The 13628-nt window shown below is 40.8% G+C and overlaps 1 protein-coding gene across 1 annotated transcript in view; it reads left to right on the top strand.

Annotated features, from left to right (window-relative positions):
- NALCN (sodium leak channel, non-selective) overlaps positions 1-13628 on the top strand; it is a 275008-nt gene that overhangs the window by 226154 nt on the left and 35226 nt on the right. The window contains exons 18-26 of the mRNA XM_036249837.1: positions 789-890; positions 1278-1347; positions 3982-4073; positions 4162-4284; positions 6396-6452; positions 6952-7072; positions 7169-7300; positions 8248-8415; positions 10128-10232. Coding sequence (XP_036105730.1) covers positions 789-890; positions 1278-1347; positions 3982-4073; positions 4162-4284; positions 6396-6452; positions 6952-7072; positions 7169-7300; positions 8248-8415; positions 10128-10232 — 970 coding nt within the window. The remainder of the gene's footprint in view (positions 1-788; positions 891-1277; positions 1348-3981; positions 4074-4161; positions 4285-6395; positions 6453-6951; positions 7073-7168; positions 7301-8247; positions 8416-10127; positions 10233-13628) is intronic.

The following is a 13628-nucleotide window of genomic DNA, read 5'->3' as shown; positions in this document are numbered from 1 at the left end:
ATTATTTTATTTTTTTCCTCTTGACTACCACATCAAGGGACTTTCTGTCATTTTCAATTGAAGAGAGCTTTCTGGAGAAGATATTTTGTTCTCTCTCCGAATCATTCACACCACAGGTGTTAAGTCACCCAATTATGAAAAAGAGAACATGTTTCTAAAAGTCTTTGGGGTTTTGTGGCTGCAAAGAAAGTGGTAACGAGTCACCTGTAAGTCACAAGCTTTAGACTGACGTTTCTCTAGGCATTAATTCCAGCTTTAGTTACTTCTCTTTATTGCTAATTTGGGTCTTGATCTAACTTTATGCTTTCCGATTTTCCTAGAGTCCTGCAGAATCTTCCGGGAATACATATTCCATCATCCCAGGGGCCTTGGGTGGACAAATGTTTCCCTAAGGCCTTTTATGGGAAACCTCCTTGTCTAGATTCAAAACCAACATTATGATTAACTGTGGTCAGGCGGTCCCGACTACTTACAGAATCCCCACAGAAGCTCTCCTATTTGGGTGATGGGGAGGGAGAGCACGAGGGTGGTCAGGGGCGGGGGCCCAGGGCTCTTGGTTTGTTTTCAGCCCCTCTTCATAGCTATGGCAGTTCCGCTCTGTAAGTGTTCTTGACACGAAGCCTAAAGCTCCTTTCCTTTATGATTGTGTGTCATTTGCTGTATTTTGCCTTATCGTTACTGTTTCCTTAAAAATAATAAGAGTAATGAGCAGTTATGTATTATTCATCCCAAGTATACAGATCACACGATCACACATTTATCTTGGGTTCCCCCTTTTTTTCCCCTAGAGCTTGCACTCGACAGCGCATGCTGAGCGGCTCATTTGAGGGGCAGCCGGCAAAGGAAAGGTCAATTCTCAGTGTGCAGCATCATATCCGCCAGGAGCGCAGGTAAATGCACCAGGAGACACGGCTGCAGAGAAACTAAGGAAAGGAATATCTCAGAAAGTGGGAAGCGTTCACCGTGCACAGCCCTGGTTAACCGATGGGCATGGGTTCTATCCCTCGATGGTAACAATAATGAAATTCACAATCAGATCCAAAGATTCAAAAGATCTTGCAAAATTTTTTGCCTCGATGACAGCCAAAGGAACATTCTGAATTTTGTTAGCTGGGATCAAAGACATTTGGATAGACTGAAGCTTTAGCTTTTAAAAGAAATAAGCTTGTTGTATTTAAGAAAAGTTGTTGTAGTTGTGTTTTTTTTAAATAATGACCATTGCTTAAGTCCAAATTTGGCCTTGAGATGTATTGACCCGTTGGTTGTGGTTGTTTTAGATCACTCAGACACGGATCAAACAGCCAGAGGATCAGCAGGGGCAAGTCTCTTGAAACTCTGACTCAAGATGTAAGTTCTAAGCAGTGCTTTGGATTTGGGGAAAATGATTAGGAAAACGTATTTAAATGACTGCACAGACAATTCCAGCGCCTGGGTCTTTCTGTCACATTGTCACATCTCCTTAAGACTTTCTACCAGAGGAAGTCAGGAAACTCGGGAAGCAAATTCAATGGCCAGGTACAGAAAAGTGATGGTTAACTACAGAAAATTTCAGACATCCCACAAAGTACACGCCTTCATTAAGATAGCAACACGAAAATGGTATATCAGTTACATTGGACTGAAATGAAAGACAGTCAAAACATTTTATAGGAATGATTCACATTATTCACTTTGAATATTTACTAAATTCCAAATATTCTAGAATCTAGATCCAATGTCCATCATTTCAGGACTTTACAGACTAGGAAATAAAATTTTATTTCTAAAGGAATTTTTATGTCAAAGACTGCATAAGATTTCCCAATAATGTCTTTGCTGTTGGACTCTAGATCATTCACGTATTTGTTTACTGACCCAACTGTATATCAAGTGTTCACTATATGCCAGATTCTTTTCAAAGCGGCAAGGACTAGTGGGAAAGCCAGACATCATCTCTGCCCTGCAGGCTCTCTAGTCTAGCAAAGAGATGATGAGCAAGTAAATAAGTATTTCCGGGTGATTTTTTTACTCCTTTTTTCATTGTTGTGACAGGTTAACTCGGTACTGTAAAGAAAAATAAAATAGTGTGAAGAACTGGAAGGTGGAGATTTGGGGCAGGGAATGTTGGAAGGTGGTCAATGTACACTCTTCCTCATGGGCTAGAGCCCCAGATGAGTGGAGGAGGGAGCCCCGTGGAAATCCTAGGACACTGCCCTGGCCAGTTTGGCTCAGCGGTTGAGCATCGGCCTGCAGACCACAGAGTCCCGGGTTCGGTTCCCGCTAGGGGCCTGTACCACAAAAAAAAGAAAGAAAGAAAGAAATCTGAGGACACCTGAGGAGGCATCCGTCTAACTCCCGGGTTCGACTCGCCAGCAGCTCTGCCGTGCCGCCATCACCGCGAGAGGGGGAAAGCACATGTTAAGTCATTGTCATTAGTGGAGCCTGGATTATAACACAGGTCGTAGGTGGAGTCTGGATAACCTGGCTGAGAAAGCAGTCCTGAATGTTCAGAGCCAAGGACGGCATTTGAGAAAAGAGGTCTAGCAAGAGAAAGTCAGCAAAGCCTTACAGTTTTTCGTTTTTGTCTTTTCCACCACTTACCCCTCATTTCTTAAGAGCTTCTGGAATTGTTTTAGCATACCTCATCTGCTTTCAAGAAACTGCTAGTCAGGAAATTCTCCTTACTGAGTGTTCCTGGTAAAACTGAGAACGGAAGAAGTTGGTGATGAGACATTTGATATTGCCATTACCCAAGGTACATGGTTCTAATTAGTGCAAACATCTGTTACCTCCATGATTGTTTAAGCCAGAGCACTGTCTGATCTGACCCACCATATTGTCAGCATGGAACTGTGATTGGAAGCAACACATGGCCTGTGTACTTACTATAATGTGTGATCAGCCATAATGCGTGGAGAAAATGTCTAGGTGAAAACGCAGAGAGGCAACTTTAGTTCAAAGGGCTTCCCTTTAATGGAATTCAATAGAAAAGCACAGTACACTCCAAAATCAAATTAGAGCAGGGCTTTGAAAATACGTGTTAAACTAAATACAACAAAAGCCTCTGTTTGAATGATCTCCATTGCAGAAGTTTATTTCTCCTTCAAAGATATTTTGTTAGGTTTTCTACATAGATGTGTAACAAAAACCCATCCATCCCCTCCCTGTCTTCTCCGTAGCAAGAAGTCATGAGGGGTTCTGCTGTTTATAAGAAATCTTTCCTAATGTTTTTTCCTCCATAATAGAAGCAATTTAAAATAGAGGGTTTCCTCTTTTTCACTTATTCCAAATGATATCAGAGACGAACAATTCAATCTGGGCACTGCTTTCTAGAAAATGTACCAAGCTATTTGGACAGTGGCGCTCCATCTCCCACAGAGTGAAAAACAGAGTCAATGTCCATCTCGATCTGCTCTCTGGCCACACACCCACCCCTCTGGCCCCTTCTCCTACCCTGTTGCTTGCTCTCCACTCACGATGGCGTCCTGGCTCTTCCGTGCGCAGACCCACGCAGTCCTCAGGGAGAACGTGTTTCCACAAAATGCCAGTGGTCCGCGTTGCCAGTGCTTGCTCGGATATCAGCTTCTAACTGAGGCCTGCTCTGACCTGTCTATTGAAACTTGGAGGCTAGTACTGTATTCCCCTTTGCTTTTTGCCAAAATGCGAAATGTTTTCTTCTTATACTGATTTAATTTGGTCTGTCTCCTTGACTAGAACATTAGCCCCACAAGATCAGGGATCTTGTTGTGTTTTTTTTGTTGTTGTTTTTTCTCTTTTTTTCCTCAGCCCTGGAACAGTACCTGGCATGTAATTGGTTCTCAATAGATGTTTTTATTGAGAAAGAAATCCTTTGGAGTAGAAAATACCCTTACTAACATGACCGTGGCCATTAAGATATATATAAAATAAAGATATTTATTTTAATTTTTTAAAAATGATCATTTTAGGGGGGTCTTCAGAGATATCATCTATTATGATACATCCCTTTTAATTTATTTCTAGCATTCCAATACGGTGAGATATAGAAATGCACAAAGAGAAGACAGTGAAATAAAGATGATCCAAGAAAAAAAGGAGCAAGCAGAAATGAAAAGGTACAAGATGCTACACTGTTTCTCGGTTCTCGCTTTGGAAGGGCGAACGTGCCCTTAACCTTGCTCTCCCATAAATGTCCCCTTCAAGGAAAGTGCAAGAAGAGGAACTCCGAGAGAACCATCCGTACTTCGATAAGCCACTGTTCATAGTAGGACGGGAGCACAGGTTCAGAAACTTCTGCCGGGTGGTGGTCCGGGCACGCTTCAATGTGTGAGTACATCAGCTTCAACCAGGTGTTTGCCCTGAATCTTACAAACAGCAGGTGGGGTTGTCAAGCCAGGAAGAAGGAACGTGTAGTCCTAATGGGGTCACAAAATAAACTGTGGGCTAATTAATCATGCTGCTCCTATTTGCAGAGCGGCCAACCAGGTGGAAAACAAAGGTTGCTAGTAGTTTACATTTATATAAAACTCACGTTTAGAAGGCACTTACCAGCCATTTTTATCTGTTCCTTTTCCCTGTCGCCCAGTATGTTCGTATTGGTGTGATTAACTCCACATTTAATTTGAACACTGAAGCAGAGGGAAACTGAATACCAAGGTGAAGGTTATTGCACACCTTCTTTTTGATTTGTAATTTCTTTGTGATCAAAATACCCCAGAATAATGTAAAGTGGAAAGAAAGTTGACTAGTGTTTCCATTGCCAACTGTTACAAGAAGAAGACCCACTGGCCAGTGTCTCTATTCCTGTTCACATAGAAGAAGCCTGCAAGAAGCTGTCAGTGTGGTCAACCCAGAGGTCACTGCATTTGTGATGACTCAAGCCAATTTTAGCAGCCAGTGGACGAAATGGAATTTTTGTCATGGATGGCTTTAAGTAAATATCCTGAAGCCATTAGGAGGCCTGGAGGAAGTATGAATACCTTCCCATCTGTAGTTGGACCTTCCTTAATGTTATCATTTAAGTAAATTGATCTCCTTTGTTGATAATCAATCAGTGGCATATGATATTCACTATTTGTTACTAGCTGAATTGTGTCCACCCCAAAAAATATTCACATGTGGAAGTACTAACCCCCAGTACTTCTGAATGTAACCAAGATAGGGACTTGAATGAAGTAATTAAATTACAGTGAGGTCATTAGAATGGGCTCTTATCCAATATGACTGCTGTCCTTGTAAGATAAGGACATTTGGACGCAGACACCTAGAGAGGGGAGACTATATGAAGACACAGGGAGAAAATGGCCATCCACAAGCCAGGAGAGGGGACTGAGACAGATCTTTCTCTCAGCCATCAGAAGGAACCAACCCTGCTGACACCTTGAACTTCTAGTCTCCAGAACTGTGAGGAAATAAGGTGCTGTTGTTTAAACTGCTCAATCTGCGGTACTTGTTATAGCAGCCATATGAAACTAATACATTGTCATAATATTTCAAGGCTGGAGGAGACCTCAGCCACCATTTGGTGTCATTTGTATCCACCCTCCTTCAACAGAGGAGAATGATTAGGTCAACAGAAGTTAAGCGCTTAAGGACACCAGCCAGTTTATGGCCCTCTCTGAAGGCCAGTCTATTGTTCTTTCTGCTGTTCTAGAAAGACCTTCACAGCTTCAAGCACCTGAGTAATAATCGTTAAAAACTCCCCTGAGCTGTCACAAAGTAAAGGAAGAAGTTGGCAATTTAGAGTTGATTTGATCAGTTCCAAAGTAGGTTTTTCATCTGGAATTACCCTGTTGTCTGCCTTCATGTTAATATCTAATCATTAATTCTCCACTCGATTTAGTGTGGTATAATTCTCCTGGTCAGCAAAGCAGTCGATACGGACTGAAGGATGGCTTTGTTGTAATAAGAAGTACACATACAAACATCACTGGGGACTTCACTGAAAATTGGTTACCTCAAAGTAAAAGTTAAAAATCCCCTCCTCAAAAAATTCTATGTACATTACTCTACAAAGTCACAGTTTAATACAGGGTGAAGAACTCTACTGAATTTATAGATATTTAATTAATTATGAGGAACATCCTTGAACTGCTAAGGCAAAGATTTTAACTGAGTGCTTTTAAAGAAAAGTCAAAATTTAATTTTGTAACATCCATGTCAGAAATTGTTGAATGTAATCACCAATTCTAAAATTAAATATTTTGAGAAATATAAAACTTTATTTTCATATGTATGGACTGCAAGCTCTTCTGATTTTTCTTTCATCTACTGTTCTCTGCCTTCCAAAGTCACATACAGTTAACATATACTATAATAGACACATTGTAGAGAGTAAAAAAGAGATTTTAGGCAGATGAGATGTTATAAATACTATGCTGTCAAGTTATAACACCATTCTATATTGCAGAAGTTTATATGTTTATTCTCTCTTACAGATCTAAAACAGATCCTGTCACAGGAGCTGTGAAAAATACAAAGTACCATCAACTTTAGTAAGCTTTACAAACTCTGTTTTCCACGCACATTTGAAGTTTCCATGTACTATTTGATGTTGCATAAAAATATAAAAATTCCCTTTGCCCTGGCCAGTTTGGCTCAGGGGTTAGAGCATCAACCTGTGAACTGAAGGGTCACGGGTTCAATTCCCAGTCAGGGGCACGTACTTGGGTTGCAGGTTTGATCCCCAGCCTCAGTTGGGGTCGTGCGAGAGGCACCAATCATCAATGTGTCTCTCTCACATCAGTGTTTCTCTCCCCCCGCCCCCTTTTCTTCCACTCTATGTAAAAATCAATGAAAAAATATCCTTGGGTGAAGATTTACCAAAAAAAAAAATTCCCTTTATTTCCTTGCTATATTGTGCCATGAAATAAACAATTACTGATTCATAAAAAAATACCAGTCACATTATTAGAATCACAGCAGCATCTTCTCTGATTTTAGCAGCCTTTACTGGAGCATTTATGTTTCTCAGTTCTGTTTGATCTTTGGCAGTGATTTGTTGGGATTGGTGACTTACCTGGACTGGGTCATGATCATCGTAACCATCTGCTCCTGCATTTCCATGATGTTCGAATCCCCCTTCCGAAGAGTTATGCATGCACCCACTTTGCAGGTACTGCTGCTGACTCCTAGCTCACAGCTCTGAGGAGATACCCTGACCTGCCGCTTTTCCGTTCATCGTGATCAAACTGCCTTTTGTTCATTTCAGATTGCTGAGTATGTGTTTGTGATATTCATGAGCATTGAGCTTAATCTGAAGATTATGGCAGATGGCTTATTTTTTACTCCAACTGCTGTCATCAGGGACTTTGGTGGAGTAATGGACATATTTATATATCTTGTAAGTCTTTGTTTATTTCCTAAATGTAAAATATAATGGGTTTGTAAAATCTCTCACTTTTCTTGGTGTAAGAGTGAGGTATGTGAGTCAAAAAGGTTTAGATGCCAAAAACTGAGTTTGTAAGTAAGTCCATCGTAGCTGAATAAGAGGCATGCGTATAAAAATCCAAATTAAAAGCTTTAAAAAGATTAATGGATATGGTTGAAATACATCATCCACTTTCATGTATACATTAGGTATATATTAATAAGACCTAAGATAGCACATCTAGTTTGCCCCCCCCAATTCTTGTGGCTCCTATGCTAATAAAAAAAATCAACATCATATAATTGATCGATGAGCCCCTTACTGCTAAAATGGAACTGAAGTGAGAGTGCTTCGACCTTTCTACCAATTCTAAGGCACAAAATACCTGCCCAGGAAAGACCATTCAACCGTTTGGTTAAGCTAATTTGAGAAACCATAGGAAACAACTCAAAGAAATTTCATTTGTTTTCTCTATGTGCAAGATGGCATAAAATCAATGTCTTTTTCAACACAGCAAGGAGAACTGTAACCATCCACTGTAGCATAGTTAGATAGTAAAATAGTATCAGGTCAAACATGAGGTTTAGTATCTTTGATCACAGGAATTTCAACCCTGCTGACATGAGCAGAGCCTCCAGAATGTCCTTAAGAGACAGGGCAGAGTGCACTGGTGTACCCACATGGTGAGCACCTCCATTTCATCCCTCTCCATACTGATGACTTTCCTTCGGGGCTGCTTGGGTCTAGATTGGGTTCATAGTTAAGAGTCAAGAGACTGCACATTCACCAGGTGAATGGTTTTCCCACATAACACGTGGAGTCTCTGCTGAAGGGAAGTTGTGGGCAGTTGGCTCTCAGAAACTGTAGATAGTAGAGGATACATTGAAATAAATATCAGAGATGATTTTTTTTTTCTCTAGGTGAGCTTGATATTTCTTTGTTGGATGCCTCAAAATGTGCCAGCTGAATCGGGGGCTCAGCTTCTCATGGTGCTTCGGTGCCTGAGACCGCTGCGGATATTCAAGCTGGTGCCGCAGATGCGGAAAGTTGTCCGAGAGCTTTTCAGCGGCTTCAAGGAAATTTTTCTGGTATGTCAGTTACCCACGCCTCCCGTGCACGCAGTCTGACTCTGTAATGTAGCTAATGACTGGAGAAAGTAATTCTTGCTTGTCAAGGTTTAATCTACAATTTGGGGTTGTTGGAGTTTTTTTGCCAGAGCATTGCAAAGGCACCACCAGGCACAACACACATTCAGAAACTTTACCCCTGAATGCTTCTGTCTTGTTGTACATTCAATGCAACAAACATTTTTCTCAAACTGAAGAGAAGCACTCTGGAAAGGATGATGAAAGGAGAATCCACAGACATAATGTTTGCTAACACTTCCAGTCCTAACTTGTGACCCTGATTTCCACTCTGGGTTTTAGTCTCCCCAGCTGGAAATTAAGGATAAGAAGATTCAACACCATCCACTTCACAAGTGATATTAGGACTTAACACATTTGGGTTCATAATCTCATTGAATATGCCCCTGAAAGCATAACCCAATAAAATGTGTCTCTGAGCTCTAGAATGTTAACATAAAACAAACTTAAAAAAAAAAAAAAGGAACTTACAAGTGTACCCTACTTTAAGTAATCTAAATGCACAATGATGAATACTTCCAAACGCGGTTGAGGGGATAAACATTCTTTTCAGCTGAGCAAACACTGGTTTAGGGTCTTCTGAGAGCAGGGCTGCAGACAAAATGACGAGTACGGGGCTCCTGGCTTGCAGTCTGTTGCAAAGGCTCTCTGCCTCACAGAGGAGCGATCCGAGGTTCCATCACTGACGAGTTCTGCTCATGCCTGGAAAACATGAATTCATTTACATGAGCCTGTTTTATATCTCGCTTTCTAGAAACACACTTATGGTGAGAGAACAGCTCTCGTTGCATTGATCCTAAGGTATTTTAAAGACAGGTTGGAACGTTAATATAGGTATAGAGTTGCTAACATTTTTTAAACGATGTGTTTAAAATCCCATGTTTTCCTTGCAATAGAGCCTTAAAATGGTGGCTTTCACACACTTAGTATTGAAGGAAAACAGAATATCGCCTGATAGCTAATATATACGTATCTTTGACCCCTGATAGATTTTAGAAGGGAATCTATTTGTGCCTTTCTCCTGATGATGTTTCTGTGCAATTTTAGTATACTTAAGGTATATTTTAGATTATTCAGCCAGTACAGATCAATAGTATTTTACCCTTTGCCACTTCTCTTCGGAGACCAAAGCAGTCATCCAGCAGAGGGAGTCAGTTAACAGATTTGCTTTTTTTAAGGCTGAATTACCTCGAATTCTCTGTGACTGGCACTACCCGCACTCTCATTCTCACAAAAAAGCGAAGCTACCATCTCTCTGACTTACGCTCTATTATAGAGACGTGAACCCATTTTGAAAAAATGGGGAAAGTATAATTATTTAAACAGTTTTCTATTGTTCCACTCAATAAAATAGATTAAAGTGTTGACTTTAAAATCAGAAGTCTAAGTCATTTCAAAAATACCTTAGCCCATTTTCTTACATGAAAGGCATATGTTTTTATTCTAAAAATTCAAAACCTCTTGTTAATTTTCTTCTTTTAACACTCCAGTGAGGCTAATTGAATGACCTGTGGTCAAGAAGTTAAAAGATACCATCAAAGGATCATGAATTTTGCACAGTGTTATTAGAAAAGTCCTGTTCGTGTTGCTGTTCAAACCAAACCTGCTGTTTAATGTTTGACCAGGAGATTTGATTCCGCGCCCATTTCTTTCAGGTCTCCATTCTTTTGCTGACATTAATGCTTGTTTTTGCAAGCTTTGGAGTTCAGCTTTTTGCTGGAAAACTGGCAAAGTGCAATGACCCCAACATTATTAGAAGGGTAAGATATTCCTTTTTATCTTTCGGAATAAAAATTAAGGTAGTCGACCATCTCTTTCTTGGTAAGCATGTGCTGAGGCAACTTTGGGAACCTTCCTGACAAAACTCTTCAGAATTCTGTTGCCATGAACTCCTTTTGTTTGAAGCATGCAGCCTGTCTTTTCTGGCTGCCAAAGCTGTGTAAAGTTAAAAGCACATTTCAGCCCTGGCCGGTTTGGCTCAGCGGTAAAGTGTGAGCCCACGGACCACTGAGTCGCGGGTTCAATTACGGCCAAGGGCATGTACCTCAGTTGTGATTCATCCCCAGCCCTGGTTGGGGTTGTGTGGGAGGCAGCCACTTGATGTGTCCCTTTCACGTCAATGTTTCTCTCTCTCTCCCTCTCTCTCCCTCCCACTCTATCTAAACAAAAATGGAAAAATGTCCTCAGGTGAGGATTAAAAAAAAGCACATTTCAGGGAACTCTGCTGTTCCCTCCTATTCCAGTGTCAATTAGTCACCCAAGATTCCAGATGGTGAACCTCAGAAACTTTCCCTTTGGGTCTTCGTGAACTTAATCCTGCCTCTGTTGTCACATGAGACTCATGTCAACAAACAGCCTCTTCACCCAAAAGTACCAAAGGCAAACTTTGACTTTCCTGTCCCTGTATAATCCTTCTCCACTCCAGCATTCTCCCCATTAGGAAGTCGAGGCCTTGAATTAGCTCTTTGCTGCCTGAATCTTCCCCATTAAGACACCTAACAAAGACCCGGGCTTGAACACTTTGCTACTGCTTTTTCCTTTAGCCAGTGTCAGTAAGAGAAGGCTAGTCCCTGGAACAACCCCAGATTTCAGTAGCTGAATGTAATGAAATGAATACATTGCATCTTGGGGAAGTTGGACAGCTCTCCTCCAAATGAACTCATGGGCACTCAAGTTCCTTCTGTCTTGTGTCCCCACCTTTTGCTGTTTCCAAAGTCTTCTCTGTTTAGCTGGCTTATAAGAACAAAGAGCCATCTCTGTCCGAGAGGGCTGTGGGCTGAGCTAGAAGCATCACACCTCACTTCAACCCACATTCCAGTGTAATGAGCACAACCTCACCAGGCTGGAAGGGAGACTGCAATATGTACTTTAGTGGTGTAGTCTGTGGAATACAAGGGACACCATTCGGTTAACAATTGCCGATCTCTGCTACACTATCCGGTGTCCCATTCTTTTAGGATTCTGCCCTCTATTACAAATAGACTAATGAAGTGAACCAAATAGTGCTGATGTATAAACTAACAAAATATTTCCTCATTCATATAGGTAAAATAACATCCTGAGTCTGTTAAAATGCATGTTTCTGATAGGATTAATAGAGCTGAACTACAATACGTATTTCCAGCAGCTATGGCTATCTCACATAGATTTTATCAGTTCGAAAATTTCTATACTTTCAGGCTTCTAACTATAAAAATTATTAGCTCTCTAATTGTTATAAAATGCAGGTAATGTCTTTGTGCAGTTGATGTACATTATCGATTATATTCATAATGAGGATTTCAGGAAGTGGAGAACAGAAGAAACATACTTAAGGTGGGCAGACCTTACGTCATTTCATGAGGCACACTTAAGTCACTGCTTCCTTCGGTAAACCTGGGACATAACAAAAACCATGGTATAAAAGTAATGGTGTACCAAGTTAGCTAACGAAGGAAGTCGTAAGGAACTGATTCATTTGTCCACAAGCTTACATAGGGAAAGAAGGGTTATTTTAGATCCACACTGAATGGAGGCCAAAAAGATAACAACACTCCAGGATGAAGCCTAGTAGGAATCTTGATGACTCAGTATATTAATAATGGCTTCGGAGCATTGTGATTTTATGTTATCTACTCAGCACCAGCCCAAGCTAAAGATTGATGACTTACTTGGATACGAGACAGAGAGCACACAGTGCATGCAAACACCCAGATATCATGGTGCATTTATCCTCTTTCCCAGAGCAATGAGGCATTGGCAGTAGGCTCATAAAGAAAGCCTAAAAACATGTAGCCATTATAGAGGGCAGAATAGTTGAAAGGAAATTGGCATAGTGAGATGTGGTCTGCGTCTTTACATCAGAACAGGGTTTTGTTTTGTTTTTCCCAGTTCTGATATAGGAGGCCAAGGCCAAGAAGACCATGTGGATGAGGGAACTTCAAGTCTACCTTGGAACTTCTTTCTAAAAGAAGAGACTCAGGGGAAAGGGGAAACTAGATAACCCAATATTTTTATCACACAGCTAATGTTTAAAGATAACATGCTTGAGCTGTTGGTGCCATGTTTTCCAGTTGGGAGAACACGTTATTTTCTTGATGTCTGTCCTCCCTTAGCTCCTTTTTCTTAAAACTTGGCAGCAAAAATCTTGACATCACTTTAGATAGAGATATGGAGCCCACAATTTAGTCACCAAAGCCCAGTAAACAAACTCTGAGGATACCTGTTGACAGATAGTTACTAAATATCAGTTACGTACAAAGTACCATGATCGGTGAAATGAGGGCTAGAAAAATGTGTAAGGCACTGGCCCTGCACTGCAACATTTTCTGTTCAGTCAGAATGTGTGTTCCATGTTTAAGCCACTGTAACATGAAGTCAGAATTTAAAAGAGCACATGAGCAGAGAAAGTAATGTGCAGTCTTTCAGGAATGGGAAGTAGTGCTTCCACCCAGGGGGCTGTGCTGAGAGGGCTTCAAGGAGGAGGCGGGATTTAGCAGGAAAGACCCTTCCAAGCAGAGGAAATGAAGGAAGTAGGTATGGTGACTTGGTCTGATTGCTTAATCCCGCTGAACCTATTTCCCCCTCTATAACTTCTCACACAGTGATATCATAAAGATTAAACTAGTTAACTTGGGTAAAGAACCTAACCTTGCTCCCCCAGTACTTCCCTTCCCTTCCCTGTCAAAAGGAACTGAAAAATAGGCCAGAAATGTAGTTTAGGAAGAGATCCTTGGGAACCTAGAATGCTGGTCCAAGGGGCTCAGAATTTCTTTGATGAGAAATGAGAAGTCATCAAAGGTTTATAGGAAGAGGAAGCAGATACTTATCAGTGCTCACAAAGCACAGGTATTGTCCCAAGAACTACCATTGTTACCCACATTCGACTGAGAAGGAAGAATGATGTACAGAGGTTCAATGACTTGTCCAAGGTCACCTCCCAGTAAGTGGGGAAGCTGAGATCCCCACTAACTGGAAGATACTTTAACTGAAAAAGTAAGCTATGAAAGAATAAAAACTGTACAAATTCATATATGCAGAGGAAAAAACCTGAAAAGATATACACCAAACTGTCCATTATGTTTGTCTTGGGGTAGTTATAGGTAAGCTTATCTATGCTTTATAATTTAAAGGTATATTACTGGTGTAAGTTTTTTTATTTTAAAGAATTTTATTGG

This window comes from Molossus molossus, unplaced genomic scaffold, assembly GCF_014108415.1.
Source record: "Molossus molossus isolate mMolMol1 unplaced genomic scaffold, mMolMol1.p scaffold_m16_p_9, whole genome shotgun sequence".
Classification (NCBI taxonomy): Eukaryota; Metazoa; Chordata; class Mammalia; order Chiroptera; family Molossidae; genus Molossus; species Molossus molossus.
The sequence above is the reverse complement of the archived record's forward strand: the minus strand, read 5'-3'. Positions and strand labels throughout refer to the sequence as shown.